Below are 20,844 nucleotides of genomic sequence, written 5' to 3' on the forward strand. Positions count from 1 at the left end.
CAGGTCCTCCTGAATCCAGGGCCAGTGCTTTATGCACTATGCTACCTACCTGCCCCAAGGCACACATTTTTTTTCCTGATTCTACTTCTCAAGGAACTGCTCTGTGTTTGTTTTTTTCCACTGATAGTTTTTCTTTTAAACAATTCAACTTTAGTGTTCTGGTATTGAATTAACATTTTTGAGGCAATAATACAAATCTGAATAGTTTACAGACTTCTCTAACCAAAATAGTGTTCTTCACAAAATCTTTATATAGAAATGTGTAGAAACACATAAATTATGTCGCAAATATAATTCACAACATTTTAACATAGGATTGGCAAGCCAGCAATAACATGACAACTTTACCATCTCATACTTAATTGAAAGCAGTACTTATTGTTTAATTATGGAAAAGTAGAACAGAATACCATCTTCTTTGCTTCTTCATCAAGGTGTTTCCCATTCATATATGCAGATCATTTAGGATTCCTTGGATGATGCACCTACAGAAATAGCCCAATTTAAATGACCCTTGTATAATAAAACATCAACCTAAAAATAAAACAGGGAGGTTTACACTTGCCAGACATGTTCGTCATTATAATGGATGAGATGCAATATAGAGTCCAATTAGAGAAAGGGTTTCCTATGTGTAGTAAAGACCTCCAGATGCTCTTTTTTGGAGGGCTGACATTGTGTTGATTGCATCAAGCTCCAAGACATTGTAAGCCTCCTGGAAGAGATCTGTGATAACTTAGGAAGTGCCAAATGGATAAAAAACGTTGTCCATATTTCAACATCCATTTAAATGAACATGCTGTAGACCTTCTCTAGCAGTATGTCTTTTTGGGACAGGTAGTATGCTTGGGATAGTGACCTGGGCCCTAGAGTCCAAAAAGAAAAAAGGTCTGGACTGCTTATAGGAAATTACACAACACTTTTGCTGCCTTCTAGCTTCTCATGAAAGCAAAAGTCCATTTAAAAAAAATACTAACGTTTTACCAGTATTTGCTCCATGGAGGCAAGAAATGGCAACCTCTGAAGGACATGGGGAATACCACAAGGAGGGCGGTAGAAAAGTGGATAGTAGATATAACCAGGGTATAACACAACCAACAAAAACCTGAAGAACAGGAATAAAGGATATCATCTAGGAACTGCATGACATCAAGAGAAGAGTTAGTAAAGAACAAGGGATGACAAGTAGATAACCAGGGTGTTCCAAGTTCCCTTGTGATATCAAGAGAAAGCAAAGGGCTTTCAACTCTTGGGCGGATCCCCTGTGGAGAACTTTTAGAGGGGAGTTAATCAAACAGAGTAGGCAAGTTTGGCTAGATAGTGATATGCATTTTTAATAATACAGACAGGGCAGCTAGGTGGTGCAGTGGATAGAGCACTGGCCCTGGAGTCAGGAGTACCTGAGTTCAAATCCGGCCTTGGACACTTAACACTAGCTATGTGACCCTGGGCAAGTCACTTAACCCCAATTGCCTCACTAAAATTAAATTAAATTAAATAATACAGATAGCTCTCACTTTATATAACTTCTCATTATGCAAATTCTAAATAAAGAATTCTGAAAGAAAGCTACATTCCAAAAAAAGCCCTGTTAACTTTACTATTCAGTACTATACCCTCTCCACTCCTGCTTTTCAGCTCAATACTCTATGTCCTCCTACCCCTGTCGGATTTGAAATGAAGGTAAACTGAGAGAGTATGATTGACTTATAAGTTGGGCTAGCAGTAACCAATAAATTTGGTCAGTGGCCTCTCTCATGACCAACGACCCTGAGGGTAGGACTTATTAGCTTTCATATAGTTTTGGGAAGTACAGGAGAATAAAGAACTTAGTTGGTTAGGTGGGGAAAACAATGCAATTGGTTATAGGATTGTCAGCATCGTAGCACTAGTAACTACCCCATGTCTTATCATTTTTTTAGCATTCTTAGAGGAATGCTTGATTCATGGAACCCATCTGCACCCTGAGGTCATTGATAGTAGACCTGGGATAGCAGAATCCCTGGCTCCTAGGAGGGAGATAAGACCTTCCCTAATTCTACAGACTCAGGCAGGGATGGACAGTAAATCTTGTGGAAATGTACCAAGTCAACTTGTAGGCCTTCAAAGATAGCAAATGTGTCATGGAATTTTCTAAGAGCTGAGGGTATTAGGGACAGGCTTTCTTTTATTTAACTCAGAGGGGAACTGAATCCCTGTCACTAAGAAATGTTTATTGTTTGAATGCACCTGCAAGGTTAGATAGTGGACTAGGCCTGCCTCCCTCAAGGAGAACAGAGTTTCTTGAGGCAGGAATAGAACAGTGATTAGCAGAAGAACGGAACTTCTAAACTTAGCTCATAAGCAAAGAGACAAAGAAATGTGGTTTGAACAATCATACAACGTGGGGCAATAATACAAATAGGATCAATTACATAACAGAATCAATTATAAAATAATATAGAATCAATTTAATTCCTCCACCCAAGAGAAAAAAAAAACCTTTTAAAATAGATCCTTCAAATGAAAGCAGAAGAATGGAAGTATGGAGAGGCTAACACTACTGCTGTAGAACCGGGGTTTTGGCTTGAGACCTTCAGCACTAATAGAGGAGATCTTAACCCTGCTCTGTCCACTTGTCTGCTTTCTCTCCATCATCTCTCTGGTACCATGTTTCTGTCCCTGGTCCCTTTGTGTCACCAGTCCTCTTATATGTCCATGTCCAGCCCCAGTGTGTCCCTTGAATGTTCTTTCTCTTGGTTCTGGCCAGGCCCCCATGTGGCTGGCCCCTGCCTCTGAATGTTCGTTCTGCTCTTCCTTCTCTGTTCCTAGACACCACATGTCCTTGAAACATGTGCCAGCCCCTTTCCTACTTTTCTTCCTCCCTCTCCCATGTCCATGGGCAAATGTACATTACATAAAAATCACTATATAGAGATCTGCAGAGTGGTCCCCTTATGTAAAGTGAGAACTGTCTGTAGTAATAATAGAAGGTAACATTTATATGGTGCTTACTGTGTGCTGGGAACTGGGCTAAGCACTTTACAAATAGTATCTTCTTGGATCCTCACTATAACCTTAGGAAATAGGTGCCATTATTAAGGCGGCCCCCCCCCCCCTTTACAAATGAGGAAATTGAAGCAGATTTGTCCAGTGAGTATCTGAAACAGGATTTGAACTCAGGTCCTCCTGATTCCAGGCAAAATGCTCTATCCATTGTGCAACCTTGCTGCCCCATAAAAATGTCTGCATTTCATTTATTTATTCATTTTTAATTTAATTTTTTCCCCCAGTTACATGTAAATATAATTTTAACAATGTCTGCATTTTAAAAGGAAATTCTGGAATCAGTGAGATCCATTTGAGTAATGAACTATTGCTATTGTCTAATAATTATAGCTATATTGGAGATACTATGTAGCAGGCACTGTGCTCAGCACTTTATAGATGTATTATTTGATCTCTCAACAATCCTGGGAGGTAGTTGCTATTATTATCCTCATTTTACATTTCAAGAAACTGAGGCAGAAGTGTGTTAAGTGACTTATCCATGATCACATGGCTAATAAGTGCCTGAGGCTGTATTTAACCTCAGATTTTTCCTGATTATAGGGACCAGCCCTCTATCCACTGTGCTACCTAGCTACCCATAATACCCATTTGATCCTTAATGATCCACTCTCATTGTCAGCATCCCAGATCAGACATATACTATGTTGTACTACTATTACTAAACAGTCTTCTGTCTGGTCTCTAGTTTCTCTCTTGTATAATACATTTTGTTTCCCACAGTCAGGTCTTTTGGGGGGGGGGCAGTGGGGGTCACACAGCTAGTAATTGTCAAGTGTCTGAGGCCAGATTTGAACTTAGGTCCTCCTAAATGCAGGGCCGGTGCTTTTATCTCCTGTACCATCTAGCTGCCCCCAGATAACTTTTTACAAAACACTGCTTAGATCATGGCAATCATGTTGTATACAACATTTCAAGTTTGTCCTTCTAACTTTCAGGGTCTCTTCACAATTGAGTCTTACCTTATCCCTCATTGTTCTTATATTCAAACTACCTTTGAATCAGAAAAGTCTGTCTTGTTACCTGTAACTATCCCTTTTTTGATATGCTAGACATTGTGCTAAGTGTTGGGGATGCCAAGAGATGCAAAAGACCAGTCCTTTTTTTCAAGCCTCTCACAGGGTGAAGAAGGAAAGACAACATTCTAACTATTACATACAAACAAGATATACAGGAACAATCTGAGATAATTACAGAGAGGAGGCATGAAACATTAAGAAAGATTGGGAAAGGCTCTTTTATAAAATGAGATTTTAGTTCATACTTAAGGGAAACTAGGAGGAGGCAGAGATAAGGAGGGAGCATTCCAGGCATGGAGAACCATTGGAAATGTAGGTGGCAAATGAAGTGTCTGGTGGGAGAAACAGCAAAGAGGCCAGTGTTACTGGGTTATAGAGTAAAGTGGACAGGAATAAAGGTTAAGAAGACCTGAAAAGTAGGAAGGAGCCAGGTTATGAAGGTCTTTAGAATCCAGAAAATTTTTATTCTGGAGAATTACTGGGATTTACTTAGGGAGTTTATTTAGTAAGAGGTGATATAGTCAGACCTGCATTTAAGGGAAATAAGTTGGTAGCTGAGGGGAAGATGCATTGGAATGAGTAATGTGTTGAGGCAGAGAAACCAACCAGAAGGCTTTTGCAATAGTCTAGGCTTGAGGTGCTTTGGGCCTGCACCAGGAATGATGAAAATGTCAGGAGAGGAAACATATACCAAAGATGTTATGAAGATAGACTCTATGGGCCTGGGTAGTACATTAAATGCCGGGAGTGAAAGAGTGAGGAGTCCAGAATGACACATAGTACAACCCCTATTTAAAAGGAATTATTCCTTTCCCCCTTTGTATATTTCCTAATTTTAATTAAAGGCACAAGCATTTCTTCCAGTCACCCAGGTTAACAGCTTTGGTGTCATGCTTGATTTATCATTTTAACTTAACCTGTGTATCCAGTTGTTTTTATCTCCATAACATCTTTCTTCTTTTCTTCATTCACTGTTCACAATACTATAGTTCAGATTTCCTTATTAGACACCCTCCCCCACACACACACACACACACCTTTACTCCCTCTGCTTCAACTCATCCTCTGTACAGCTGCCAAAGTGAATACTGCATAGTTCATGCCCCTCAAAAAAACTCCAATTAGTCTGTGTTATATCTAGGATTAAATATAAACTTCTTATACAGTTAAAGTGTTTGACAGTCTGACTGCTGCCTTCTGTGCCAATCTTATTATATATTTCTTTCTGTGATACAGTCAGACTAGCCTTCTAACTGTTCCTCATACATGGCACTCAATGCCTTTGTTCTGCCTGTCCTCCCTTCCTGGAATAGTCTGTTTTCACCTCCATCTCCCACAATCCTTAGTTTCCGTTAAGACTTGGCTCAAGTACCACCTTCTTTATGAGTTCTTGATTCTCCCCAGTTGCTCCCACAAAATCCAGAATATCTATTTTGGGGGGTGGCTAGGTGGCACAGTGGATAAAGCACCGGCCCTGGATTCAGGAGTACCTGAGTTCAGGTCCAGCCTCCAACATTTGACACTTACTAGCTGTGTGACCCTGGGCAAGTCACTTAACCCCCATTGCCCCGCAAAAAAAAAAAAAACCACAAAAAAAACCCAGAATATCTATTTTGTAGATACCTATGTATGTATATGTTATCTTTCACTATATTATGTAAGCTCCTTGAGGGCAGCATGGTTTCACTTTTGTTTTTTTTACCTAGCACTTAGTATAGCTCTTCTAGTGAAGTAAATGCTTAATAATAAATGTTTGCTGATTGATTAGGGACATCTAGTTTCCCTACTTCCTGTTTCTATAGTTTAATTATATCAAACTAACCTATTCTTTCTTCTGCTTCTAGGACGGAATGGATTGGCTTGCCTGGCTTGTGGTCCACAACTTGAAGTAGTAAACTCTATTACTGGAGAGCGGTTGTCTGCGTATAGATTTAGTGGAATTAATGAACAGCCTCCCACTGTCCTTGCAGTAAAAGAATTTTCTTGGCAGAAAAGAACTGGATTGTTAATTGGTTTGGAGGAAACAGAAGGGAGTGTTCTCTGTCTTTATGACCTTGGGATTTCAAGAGTAGTTAAAGCAGTTGTCCTTCCTGGAAGGGTATGTATTTCTCAAGAATGGAGTTTTGGGTATTCATTTTCCAATCTAACCTAAACTTTCTCGTTGATTTCATTGTCATATTTTCATGTTCCAAAATAAAAAGGGGGTATATATAGGGTTCTTAAGATTATAAATTTAAATCTGCAAGAAGGAACTTTTAGAGGTCATTAATTTAAACTCTAAAAGCAGCTTGCCCATGATTTTTATACTTGAATTTACTTAGGAAAAGTAGTATTCTTGGTCTTTTGACATTTTTGTTTGTTGAGGGTCATAAAGGATTATTTTTTAAAGTCCTACCTTTCCCTCAAATCCCCCCCCCCCCAATGCAATCTAATCCTGGAGGTTTTTTGTTTTTATTTTTGTTTTACTATTTGGGTTATAGTGTGGATTTTATATTGGCAGAATCAAAGAATTTCACTCTAAATTGGATTGGCCACAGCAGCTCACTAGGTTGTAAGCTTTAATTTGGGTAGAAAATATACATATGTAAACAGCATTTGGTCCCCAGGTAAACTGGTCCAAAGGTTTCTTTAACTTTTTTTAAAGGAAGTTGACCAGCATAGGTATATACAATTTTGTCTTTCAAAGAGAGAGAGAGAGTGTGTGTGTATGTATGTACATTTAAACATATACATTCATATATAATTTTAAGTTTTCTTTACAGTGAGGAAGGTTGTTTTCAGTCGTGTCTGACTTTTTGAGACCTTTTTGGGCTTTTCTTGGCAAAGATATTAGAGTGGTTTGCCATTTCCTTCTCCAGCTCATTTGACAGGTGAGGAAACTGAACCTGGGGTCACACATCTAGTGTCTAAGGCCACATTTGAATTCAGGTCTTCCTGATTCCAGTTCTTAGCTACTGAGCCACCTAGCTGCCATGAGGGAAGTAGGAAAGGTAATTAAATTTTTTTTTTTCCCCTGAGGAAACAAGTTCATAGTGATGAAGTTTGCCTAAGGTCATATTGTTAGTAAGGATGAAAGGAGCTTGGAATCCTTCCCAGGCCTTCTGACTTGTACAGAGTGATAATGCTGAAAACATAACTTCTAGTTCTACTGCCCCATTTTGCAGATGGGGAAGTTGAGGTTCTTGAGAGGTTAAGTGACTACTTAACATCTCATAGCTAATGGGTGGTGGAGTCAGCTTTTTACCAGGTCTTTTGTAACCACATCTAGTGTTGTTTCCATTATATTAGAGAACCATTGTTCAAGCTGATTTTATTTTTTTAAGAAAATAAGTTATACTAAATAATGGTATACATTGATTAGAGAAACTCTTAGTATAGTATCATTATAACTTTCAATATGTTAACCAGAAATCATTGGTATAAATTGCCTTTTTGCTTTCCAGGACGTTAATTCAACATATTAGTAGAAATTTTCTTATCTAGATCTTTAAAAGTTGTATTATCACCCAACATACAATTGAAAATCCAAGGTAATTTAACAAAAAAAAGAACTCATGTGAATTAAATGCTAGTCTACCCTTTAGATTTTGTTTTGTTTTGTTCTGTTTTTGTTTTTTTTCCATGGGGCTACTCTTTAGATTTTGAGGGAATTTTATTGATATAGTTTGTTTTTTAGTGAGGCAATTGGGGTTAAGTGACTTGCTCAGGGTCACACAGCTAGTAAGTGTTAAGTGTCTGAGACCGGATTTGAACTCAGGTCCTCCTGACTCCAGGGCTGGTGCTCTATCCACTGCGCCACCTAGCTGCCCCTGATATAATTTGAATAGAATTTTCGACAAATCTCTTTTCCCTTGTTCTTGCTAGATAACCAGCAATCTCTTTAATGGTTTCTCTTATATCATTTGTTATTAGTAGGTCACCACTGCAGTATACCCAGGTATATTTGCACCTATCATAGGTTTTTCTGTTGAGCACCTGAAACTTTGGTTCTTTAGGAGAGTTTTGTGTTCCAAGATTAGCATAGCATTACTAGGACTTTTAAAAGAAACTTTTTTGCTGATGGAACCCCATATGACCACTAAAAGCATTTCACAGTTTTCCAGATGGGATCCTGACATCTCTTTTCTCCTATCCATTTCTCATTTTCCATCTACAGTGCCTGTCCACATGTATGTGTTGATTCACTGAACTTGATCTTTCAACTGCGTGAGACAGTAGGGTTTTGTTGTTGTTTTTTAATTAATTTTTTTTCTGTATGGTTTATTAGGTCAATCTTTTTTTGAGTAAACATGACTATTAGGAAGGCAGTCTAGTGTTTTGAGAGAGATGCGTTCAGCATCATACATTTGGGAGTTTTGAGGTCCTCATCATCTTCCATTTGTATTAAAAGAATGGTCCTGGACATGTGTCCTCCATGACAGTGACAAATACATTTCCCTACTTTATATATTGTTTTTATGTTACTTGTTGAACAGTTATCTCTGTGGTTGCCTTTTTTTCAAGGAATCTTACTTTTTTTAAACAATGGAGGGGAAAACCTTTAGGATGACAAATTACATTTTGCTTTATTGAGTTTTCAGTCATTTGTATAGTCAGATAAAGTCTGCTGTAGAAAATCACATGTACGAGTCTGTCTGTTCCCTTATATATACTTCTATTTATAATATCCGTTTCTACTTATTCCCTTATGTATAGACATACATACATATACACCTATACACATCCTTATACTTTTATCACAGGAAATCCTTAATTTGTTTATAGAACAGTGACCTCCATATTACTCTTTGTTTAATGGTATTGTCTGGGGGCTGCTAGGTGGCACAGTGGATAGAGCACCGGCCCTGGAGTAGTCAGGAGTACCTGAGTTCAAATCCTGCCTCAGACACTTAACACTTAGTAGCTGTGTGACCCTGGGCAAGTCACTTAACCCCAATTGCCTCACTAAAAAGAAAAAAACAAAACAAAAAATAATAGTATTGTCTGTAATTTTTTCTATTAAGGAATTTTCACTTCTTTGAGATAACTATGTAAAACCCTAAATTTTTTTCCAGATTATGTTACCTTCAGAATGGATTTCATTGTTACGTATGTACTTGGTCTAATCCTGACTCCTTTTAAAAAATTATCTTTTTTTTTATATTACTTATATACATTTGCCATTTCTCCTTTACCATAGAACCATTCTTTATAAAAAAGAATATAAAGATGAAAATTCAGCAAAACTAACAATGAAAAAGTATGACCTTATGTAGTGTTTAATAGCTGTGTCCTCCACTTCTGTGGGAAAAAGGGAATTTGTCTTCTCATATCTCTTCTTTCAGGCTGGGGATTAGTCTTATAATTTTTTTAGCATTCAGTTTTCATTGTTTTTTATTTGCTTTCTATTTAAAGTGTTGTAGTCACTGCACATATTGTTTTCCTAGTTCTGCTTATCTTACTTTGCATTAATTCATATGTCTTTCCATGATTGTCTATATTCATTATTTCATAGTGTATAGGATTATCCCATTATATTCTTATACTACAATTTATTTTAACATTTCCATTTGCTGGGCATTTACTTTGTTTGCAATTTTTTATTCTTGCAAAATACTGTGCTATATTTTGAAAATGTGGCCTTTTTGCTATTATTTTTATTATTATTTGTTTTTTGCTATTATTATTATTTATTATTTTCCTCCTTGGGAGGTCAGTATATCTAAAATTGGAATCTCTGAATCAAATCCTGTATCATTTTATTTTTTACAAATTCAAACTGATAATGAGCAAGATTATTATTTTCCATATCTCTTCAGTGCCATGATTTTCAAATTAGGAGAGAGATAGGATTTTTTAATGAAATGAAATTTTAAGGCCTCTTTCATTGCCCAGGTTAAACCAAAACCAAAGCATGAATTCTATTTTGTTCATATTAATATATGATTAGATGAAAATATTAGACTCCTACACTCTTCCTCTTTATTTTGAAACTTTCCAGTTAATCATGAAAAATATCTTAGCTGTCTTAAAAATTTTAATTTTCCTTGTTTAATATTACAAAAGTAGCATCAAGATCTAGGTAGTAAAGGAAATTAAGACCTTTAGCATATTGAGTTCCTGGTGAATTTATGAGAGAACATGGCTAAGAACTATACAAAATGGGAAGAAATATATGGCTTGCAGTGTGTTCTGATGGAAGAAATATCAGAACATGAGTTCTTTTAATTATTAAAGCAATTCGATCACAAATAATTATTGGAATTATTTTGGTGTAGTGCAAAGAGTATTAAACTTGTCCTACAGACTCGGGTTCGAATTCTGACTCTTCCAATTATTAGCAGTATACCATTCAGCAAAACATTTAATAGTTCTAAACCTCAGTTTCCTCATCAATTGAATTGGGGATAATATTTGCTTTCCCTACCTCAATAAAACTGTTGTATGTAAAGTGAGGATAAAACTTGCTGTCTTGTTTTGATATAAATATTATAGTATGCTAAAGCACTGTACATATATACAAATACTAGTGGTTATCATTTTCATCATCATCATAATTGTTTTTTAGAATAATTTACATCTCTTTCTTGGTGAAACCTTGTATTACTTTGGTTACGCCCCTGCCTATTAAGAGGTGGAAAATGATTTGAGAAATTAAAGCAATATTAAACATTTGGAAATTACATAATTTTTTCTCTTTTAAGGTTAAAGACAAGTTTAAATGATTTTTTTTTTTTGCTTTATTCCTTCCTGAATTAGTATGGGCCTTAGGATTTTATGTGATTAATTTTTTTGGATATAATTCTGTGTGAATCTGAAGGCTCCAATATACTTACAATCAATAAGATTTAGGTTACCTGGTGTAGATTTATTATACTGTATGTGAGGGGTTTTTAAGTTTTAAATCCAACATAATTGAGGTTAACGTCTTTCAAAATGTTACAGTGTATTTTCATCAACATTTTCTTACATTGCACAAAAAACAGATCTTGTATTCTGTTTTTAGGTAACTGCCATTGAACCAATAATTAATCATGGAGGAGCCAGTGCAAGTACTCAGCATTTACACCAGAGTCTTCGATGGCTTTTTGGTGTGGCAGCTGTGGTTACTGATGTGGGGCAGGTCCTTCTCATTGATCTGTGTTTGGATGACTTGTCTTGCAGTCAAAATGAGATAGAGGCATCAGGTAATATTTTTTTCGAGGTGGGGGTGGTGGTGGAGAAATTAATACTTGAAAATTCTAAAGTAGTCATTGAAATGAATTTAAATAATGCATACTGTATACAACAAATAAAACTTTTAAGATGTCTTTTTTACTCATGGCAGTGTGCTTAGTATAGGGTATACGATAGAGAAAACACATTTGCTAATCTTGAAGTGCTGGTCTCATAGAAGGGTTACAAGTAACATGAATGAAAGAATGAATTTATCATTTAGTTTTTACTCTGAGTTAAATGCTAGGGAAACAGAAAAGTATGATAATTCCTGCTCTCAAAGAGCTTACATTCTAATGGTGGAAACAGCATAAATGAAAGATTTAGGTTTCAAGTCAGATAGAAAGGTTCTATAATCCTTATGCAGCAGCAGAGCAAATGGTTATGCTTCTTTAATGTCATTTCCACTGATAAAGTCATGTCAGTTTCTGATATTGAGCCATTTGAACAGTGCTAAGCACTTTGGTAACAAGAACTTTCTTTTCTGGGTCTACAGTAACTGTGTCTGTAGCACCTGCTAGAGCATTTGCCAGACTACATTGCCACAGGAGTTGCTTTTAAGGATGATGACTTTGGGTACTGGAAATAATGGCTGTTAGGGCTGGGCTGCAAGCAGGACCAGTGGTTCTAGGGGATACAGATAGCAGTTTGTCAGCAGGTGTTGGTGGTGATAGATGAGCCCCTTCTTTGGAGCTAGGCTGGAAGCAGTAGTGATACTAATATTCCTAAGAGTCCTGAGTTCTGGATCCTTCTGGTCTTTCTACATCAGAGTCCAGGAGCATATGGGGGCCCAACGTGGTGGTGGTAGTTTGATTTGCCTGGCACCTCTTGTCTCTCTCTCAGCATAGATACCTGAGTCTGATACAAGGTAGAACACAATGAAGGGATGAAAGAGAGCTCCATCCCACAGTGCTTTAGAAATATTTGAGGACTGGTTGGTTCAAGGCATTAGGAAAGGCTTTGTGATGATAGTGGCATCTAAAAGGTAGGACTTTAAAACACAGAAGATGAGGAGAGAGTGCATTACAGCCATGAATGAATGTTGTTAGAAGAGTGTAATACAAGATTCCATAATAGCTAGTAGTCCATTTTGTCAAGAACATAAATATATGTTGCAACGGTAAAACGAAATAAAGCTAGAAAGATATTTTGGATCTAGTACAAAATACAAATACCTTATATGTCAGATCAGGGAATTTATATTTATTACATATGCAGTTGGGAGCCATCAGAGGGTTTTGTAAAGGCAAGTGAGATGGCTAGACCTCTGCATTAGGAAAATTATCTTGTTAACTGTGTGAAGGTTTATTTGGAGAGAAGAGATGGGGGGGGGGGAGGTTAGACTTTACAGGAGTCTAGTAAGAAGTGATGAGAATCTGACCTAGTATGGTGACTTTGTAAGGATGGAAAAACAAGTATCAAAGATAATTCTCAGGTTTAAATCCCAGGGTGACCAGGTTGTAAACAAGTTAAATGAAAAGTATTGAAAAGTAAAATAAACAAAAGGAGGGAGTACAGGGAAAATATTACTTCACTTGAGGTGTTGATAGTATATCCAGGGAAAGCAGCCTAACAGACTCTTGAAAAGCCAGACGGGAGTTTAAGGGACATATTGCGGCTGATATATGGGCTTGAGAGTCATATGCATTGAACTAACCATTGACACTGAGGGAGTAGGTGAGGTAGCCAAGGAAAAGAGTCAAGAGAAAGGAGAGAACAGGGCTGTGAGAGATGGGAGGAAGGTATGGAGCTTCAGAGGAAGCTGGAGGGAGGGATCAGAGAGGTAGGAGAACCGAGAGCCTGTGAATTCTTCATAATTCCCAAAAGAAGGGTGAAATGAAGCAGTCCCTGTTAAGAAGTGGCAGAGATTATGGTTATTAAAATTTTTATTAGCAGAATTCAGAGAGATTGCTTTAGTTTTCTGATATTTGTATTTAGTAATTTTGGAAAATTACTTGTTTTACAAAAAGTTTAACATTCAAAACTTACCAAAGCATATTTCCTGTTTATGTTTAAGTAGTTTAAAAGATTGGTATTGGGTTGTTTTTGTATAATTCATTTGAGAGAGAAAGATATGAGAGATAAAGCATGCTTTTTAGTCTTCAAGGACCCATTTTGTTTCTAATACTCTTAAGAAATGTATGAGGCCTGAATAATGGATAATATTTTTTGTTTTTATATTCTTTATAAGCTTGTTTATCACTCATTATTATACCTAGATCTTGAAGTTATAACTGGTATCCCAGCTGAAGTACCACACATCAGAGAAGGTGTGACCCTAGAAGGAAGACATCTCTGTTTCCAGTTACTAAGCCCAACAGGAACAGCAATTTCCACCCTTAGTTATATAAGCAGGACCAATCAGCTCGCTGCTGGTTTTTCTGATGGCTGTCTAGCTCTTTGGAACATGAAAACTTTGAAAAGGGAGTGAGTATAATCAATCTATTTTTGTCTTCAATGAATGATCATTACTAGTTTGAACTGGGGGTGGGGGCTGGCAATGAGGATTAAGTGACTTGCCCAGGGTCACAGAGCTAGTAAATGTCAAGTGTCAGAGGTCGGATTTGAACTCAGGTTCTCCAGAATCCAGGGCTGGTGCTTTGTCTACTGCCCCACCTAGCTATCCCCGAACTTTTTTATAATTATTAAAACATAACAAAAATTAGGGTGACAGCTTTTAAGTCATGATTTATATCACTAGACAGGGAGACAGCATCATTTATTTTATTCTTTTGTATTAAAGAAATCTGATAATTACCTAACAGATTTGTTTATCAAGGCACCCAAAATAATAAATAAAATTCCAAATTTATTGAGCAAAAGGAAAACAGTAGTGGAATTCTTGAATGGAGGCAGAGTAAGAGTTTGGTGTTAAATTGTTAAAATTTTTCCAATACAATCCTAGGATCATAAAATTCCGAATTGGAAGACACTCCCTTATTTTATCTCTAATCTTTTAGTGATGCTTTTTTAAAAGGAAAACATTATTGTCACTTCCTAGTACCACTTCAGCAATAGAACACATATTGAATATATATAGCCTCAGTCCATGCCTGTCGCTAGCTACCTTTTCAATGAGAAGAGTGTTGAATGGGAAATAAGATTCTTGTTTGTTGTTAGTTTAACACAATGAAAGTGATAGTTTTGCCACCTGAACAGGTTGGGGGGTGGTGGAGGGAGTTCTTTTGAATCTAATGGAAATCTTGACACAAGTTAAAGTTATTGGATGGGGAGGGGATAATATAACCATTCTGAAGGTAAAGTTTGTGCTTTTTGTTTTTTTAACTGTTGCTTTTATTTTAAGGGGTCAGAAATTAGATTTTTGTTTCATGATAATTTTGTGAATGGTGCTTTGTAAGCTATTCACTCACATGTGCCTTAGTTTGCACAGTAACAGGAAAGAAGCCCAAGAGGGAAAAAAGGAATTTCCTTTTAATTCACTCTTTTCTCAAAATGTAGTATGTTAATTTTTTGTTTCATAAATCTTCACAATCCTTTTTTAAAACTTTTTTTAACTTAATTTAAAAATTTTTTTATTTATTTTTAAAAATAAAAGTATTTTATTATTTTCCAGTTACATGTAGAGATAGTTTTCAACATTTTAACTTAATTTTCAAACCCTAGCAGTCTTCTGTTTCTTGACCATTTTGAACTTTTGTACTTTAAGAAGAAAGGAGAAACCACCACACAGACTTGGAGAGAGAAAAAAGAACCAACCATGTCTACTATCTCCCATCTCCAAATATGAAAAAAAGGTTTTGTTAATTAGTATATTGGGGATGTATGGTATGGTCTGTAAAAATTTCCAGTAGATACTGAAGAGCTATCACTATATATGATGGGGCAATTAGTACTACTAAGAATACTGTCTCATCTTAAAATAGTAATAGAAAATCAGGTTGGAACATTTACTCTGGATTACTTCTAAGAGTAGCAGAGGGGAAATCAGTCAGGAAAAAATTGATTCAGCTGCTATGTTTATTCTTTATGCAAAATGATCTTTAAGCAACTTGAACTTGCCGGTATTACTGTTTCACAAAAGCCTAGTGCTCTTTTTTTCAGCTTCAGGATTGTCCTGTATTCTCATTTCTATGTCTTCTCTCTCACTTGGTGACGTCATCATCTCCTGTAGGCTGAACATAGGCTGGGTATGCTGACATTCAGTTCATCACCATCTGCCTATTGGACATTTCTAATTAGATACTCTGTAGGCATCTCAAATGTAACTTATGCAAAACAAATCATTAACTTTTTAAACAAAGCTCCAACCCCTTCAGAAACTATTTCAGTCAAGGAAATCATCCTTCTAGTCATCTAATTTGTAACCTGGGTGTTTTCTTTGACTTCTTACTTTCCTTTATCCCATTTAATCAGTCAGCTGTCAAATCATGTTTTTATCACCACAGAATCTTTCACATGTACAACCTAGGTTAAGCTTTCATCATGTATTTAAACTATTGTTATAGCTTCCTTGTACCTTAGGTCTATCTCGACTCCAATCCTTCACATAGCCACCAAAATAAATTTAATTCAGGTCTGAATAATAACACCCTACTACCAAATACCAGTAATTTGCTTTAGAATCAAATATAATGATGCCTATCAATCAGCTCCTCCATTGACTTTATCCTTCTCAGGCCTTTATGACTACACTTAAATCTAACATTGATGATACCTTATAAAATTCCAGTAATAGATCTTTTGCTTCTTGACTTTTTAAAATTTTCAGTACTATTGGCAATCTTCTGTTCACTTGAACTTTGTTCCTTGGTTTTGGGAACACTGTCTCCGCTCACATCTTTTTTATATTTTGCTTTTTCTGTGTGTTCCCTTTACAGTTTTCACTCACCTGTTATCTCTGTAGGCTTCCACATGGTCATAGACCCTTTGCTCTTCTCTCTGTGATAGTTCCACTGGATTGTTGATGTGCTTACATGGTTTCAGTTTCTGCCTGTACTTGGATGACTCCCAGTTCTTCATTTCAAGCCCTGGCTTCTCACCTCTGACAGTCCCGTATCTCCCACTGTTTAAAGGATTTTTCCCCCTAATACAGTCCATAGAATATCTACGTTTAAATGTCTGTGTGCTGCCTTAAGCTCAGAGTATAATGTAAGTAGAATGTAAGCTCCTTGAGGGCTGGGACTGTCTCACTTCTGTATTTGTACCCCAGTGCCTTGCAGTTAATAATTGTTTAATTAAGTTTTACTAACAGCATTATATGCTTGGTTCGTAGATTAAAGATTTGTGTTATCAAAACATGCTGATTTCTAGGCTATGTGGAAGATAATTCAACTTTTAACGTACTTTTTTTTTTTTAGCATATCTTAGTTTTAAAAGTATTTTGAGTATTGTAACTAACTCTGCCTTTTGGTACTTAACTGCAGTAATCCAGGATGAGCGTTTACTGAAATTGTTGAGAATGGCTTTCTTTAATAAATATTTAGAGGCAGCATGGAATAGTGACTAGAAGGTCAACCTTGGAGTCAGGAAGACCTGAGTTCAAGTACCACCTCTGACACATGCTGCCTCTGTGACTTTGAGCAACTTTTATAACCTCTCAAAGGTCTCAGGTAACTCATTAACAGATGCTGATCTTTTATCAGTGGAGTGGTTGCCTACTACAGTGAAATCATAAGTCCTGAATCCTCTTCTGGCCCTCCTGCTCCCCAAATTTCAGAACTTATGGATCTTTATAGAATAAGAGAGATTCTGTGACTAAATGTAACTGATATTTTAAAATTTTCTTAAAAGATTTACATGATCATATTTCAAATATTATATATAGTAAACCTCTATCTGTATCCTCTCAACTGGGAAGTTTTATTAACTATCACTTCTGTATATCTTAATGAAAATATGGAAGAAATTAGAAAACTATAAGACTGTAAATATAAAATCTATATGTATATTGTATATAAACAATTGATGTCTGTAATATTTTAAAGGCATTGTGTCCTTAAGTATATTTTAAGTTAATAAAGGGTTAATTTTATGCCAAGTATAGTTTTAATGTTTTCTTTGTTAGTATTTTTGAAAATTACTATATGAGATTACTAATCAGAAAATCCCTGACCATGCTAGTTAATATTTACATAACTACTTTGTATGATAAGAATCCTTAGTCTGTAACATCGAATATCTATTCCAGCTTCAGCATTCTCCATCTAAATCATCTATTTTACCTTATATGAGAACTTTATTTGCATAGAGCGTCAGTTTGTGGGGTTTTTTTTAGTAATATTTTGGGCACCAAAAATGTAATACTTGCCTAATTCTGTAGAATCAGCCATTTTACCAGCTAAAAGATATTGTGACATTTAATTTAATTTACCTTCGAGGGTGTTGGATTACAAATGTTATTTAAAATTTAAGGAAAATTCTAAAAACTTCCTGTCAACACTCAGTTGTTTCAGTAACTATCTTTGGTTGATTCTCTTTTAATGATATTTTTGTTCTTTTATTCAATATCTATAAAATCCCACAATCATTTCCCATAAATGGGTATTGAAATGCAGAGGGGTTATTATGTTGAAGCAATCTATGCATGCTATATTGAGGATTGATCTATGGTTTAAGAAATTAGGGTAATGAAATGATACATGACATGACTTTCTGTATTATTTCTCAGATAATTTTAAAGAATTGGAAAACTCTAACTAAGGTCATAATTTAAATATCCAAAGTTTATTAATATTCTCTTTTGCCTCTCATAGGTATTATGCCCAGTTAGAAGGAGGAAGAATACCTGTTTATGCTGTTACTTTCCAAGAACCTGAAAATGATCCTCGAAATTGCTGCTACTTATGGGCTGTTCAGTCTACACAAGATAGGTAAGCAAAATATATATGAGCTTCTATAACATGAAAATGAAATACTTATTAGTGAAAAGCATTGCTTCTCTATATTATTCTCATTGTTATTTCCAGAATTCATTTTCGTGAATTAACATCTGTATAAAAGATAGGCTAAATTGATTTCCTGCTACATAAAAGGGCAGCTGAAATTTTAAATGTATGCATTTCTAGTATATGTTTCTCACACTTATATAGTGTTTCACAGTTCCAAAAGCATTTTTCTCACAGCAACTCTGAGGTGTCAATAAGCATTAAGTGTCTACTATATACTAGGCCCTCTGCTAAGTTCTAGGAATACAAAGAAAAAAAGTATCTTTTCTTAGGGAGCTCATGGTCTAATGGGGAAGACATTATGCAAACAACTATGTATAAAGAAGATATATACACTGTATATCAAATTAATTGGAGATAATTTGAGCAGGAAGGCACTAACAATAAGAGGCTGGGAAAGGCTTTTTGAAGAAAATGGAACTTTAGCTGAGACTTGAAAGAAACCAGGGAAGCTAGAAGATGGTGAGAATTCCTTGCATGGGTAAAGCCATTGAAGATCTTCAGAATCTCCCTGTCAGGCAGTGTCAGAGGGAAGGCACCAATCTTACTGGAAAAAGGCTTTTTGCAGATGGCCACATTTTTGCTCATAGTTGAAGGAGGGAGAGAGTTCTGATCATAGGGGAGAGCCACATGAAAATAAAGCTAAGATCACTGGATTGTGTAGTATGGAGTGGGGAGAAGTGGGTGGAAGTAACATGACTAGAAAGGTGGGAAGAGGTCAGGTTATGAAAGGCTTTTTAAAAAGCCATTGGGGGGCAGGGGCAGAGAAGCTAGGTGGCGCAGTGGATAAAGCACCAGCCCTGGCTTCAGAAGGACCTGAGTTCAAATCCAGCCTCAGACACTTGGCGCTTACTAGCTGTGTGACGCTGGGCAAGTTACTTAACCCTCTTTGCCCTGCAAAGAAAAAAGTCAACAGGATTTTCTGTTTAAAAGAAGGGAAAAAGGAAAGATGGAGGGATTTATTCAGTGCCTCCTATGTTCCTGGATCTTTTTTAATCTTGATGACAAACCTGGGAGGTAGGTGCTATCAGTATCCCCATTTTACAGGTGAGGAAACTTAAGCAGACAGGTTAAGTGACTTGTCCAGAGTTAGGGTCTCACAGCTAACTCACAGCTGAATCCAGATTTGAACTCAGGTTTTCTTCCCCGTGCCCAGCATTCTTTTTTTGTTTGTTTGTTTTAGTTTTTTGTTTTGTTTGGGGGGCAATGGGGGTTAAGTGACTTGCCCAGGGTCACACAGCTAGTAAGTGTCAAGTGTCTGAGGCCGGATTTGAACTCAGGTCCTCCTGAATCCAGGGCTGGTGCTTTATCCACTGCGCCATCTAGCCGCCCCCCCCGCCCCAGCATTCTTTTCATTTCATTACCTAGCTGCCTCTAATTATTGATGATTTTGTAGCATTTATTTACATGTCTTTTTGATAATCAAAGGGATCTAGTGGTACAGTAGATGAAGTACTGAATTGGAGTTCCTGTTGAGCATAAGGTGCCTACTAGCTATATGACCCTGGGCAGATCACTTAAACCTCTGTCTGCTTTAGCTTCCTCATCTGCAAAATAAGGAGAACAGTATTAACAGTTACCGCCCAAGAGTTGTGAGTTTCAAGAGTTTTAGCATGTGAAATTTGCTTTGCATGCTTCATAATAGCTTTCCATAAACAAGAAGAAACTGCTGAATTTAATTTGCTAGAATATCATCTCAGAGTAAATCAGTGAAGATCAGAAATCAACAGCATATGTGACACCATATAGAAGTACATTATATCAAAGCTTCTTAAACAATAGGTCATGACCCCATGTGGGATTGCTAAAAATTTGGCAACCAAAAAGGTTATGTATGCCTATTTTATATACCTGGGGTCCCCTGTATTATGTGGTGCTGTGGTACCTCTCATCTTTAAAGTCTCCTAATTATTTCTTTAATCTATTTTTGTCTTTTTTTGTTCTCCAAGACAAATAATAATTTCTCTCTTCTAGTTTGAAAATCATGTCACTTAAGGAAATATAGAAAAAAATAGTTTTGCCCCATCAGCTTGAATTTGCAAAAAATCATTAATAACGATACAGTATTTGATTCAGAGTTTCCAGTTCCTCAATGTATGCCCCTTCCCAAGGAGGTCAGTAGCAAAAAGGTCACATTTTCAAATATTTATAGATAGGTTAAGATGCAAGTCCAGAGCTCAGAAGAAGGATCAGGTGGAGTCTAGAGATAGAAATATTGGAGTCTACTGCATAAAGGTGGTCATTGAAACCCTGAGAGCGGATGAGATTATCAGAATATAAAGTGGGGAAAAAAGAGATGAGCTACAAAGATAAACTCCTTGGGAAACCACCATATTAAGAAATCAAGAAAATTACAAGGAACCAGTAAGAAGACAAAGGAATAGTTAGACAGGTAGGAACTGAACTAGTTGTGGAATGTGTTATGTCTAAAGCCTTGTGAGGAGAGTTTCCAATCGAGAAATAGTTAGATCTCTCACTTTGGAAGAGATTCCAGCAAGCATGAGTATTGAAAAAAGGCCTTTGGATTTGTTGATCAGAGGCCTTATGAGATTTCTGAGAGTGTTTTAGTAGAATGGTGAAAGGAGGATATTTGAAAGAGATTTGAAACAATAACAAAATAGAGGCCAGTTGTTGACAAGTATTTCAAAAATTTATCAGATGGAATGGTAAATGAATAA

The 20,844-nt window shown here is 36.4% G+C and overlaps 1 protein-coding gene across 1 annotated transcript in view; it reads left to right on the top strand.

Moving 5' to 3' along the window:
- AHCTF1 (AT-hook containing transcription factor 1) overlaps positions 1-20,844 on the top strand; it is a 115,228-nt gene that overhangs the window by 27,612 nt on the left and 66,772 nt on the right. Inside the window, exons 3-6 of the mRNA XM_044004193.1 lie at positions 5,912-6,165; positions 11,053-11,233; positions 13,481-13,688; positions 17,975-18,091. Coding sequence (XP_043860128.1) covers positions 5,912-6,165; positions 11,053-11,233; positions 13,481-13,688; positions 17,975-18,091 — 760 coding nt within the window. The remainder of the gene's footprint in view (positions 1-5,911; positions 6,166-11,052; positions 11,234-13,480; positions 13,689-17,974; positions 18,092-20,844) is intronic.

The sequence above is a fragment of the Dromiciops gliroides genome, chromosome 4, assembly GCF_019393635.1.
Source record: "Dromiciops gliroides isolate mDroGli1 chromosome 4, mDroGli1.pri, whole genome shotgun sequence".
Lineage (NCBI taxonomy): Eukaryota > Metazoa > Chordata > Mammalia > Microbiotheria > Microbiotheriidae > Dromiciops > Dromiciops gliroides.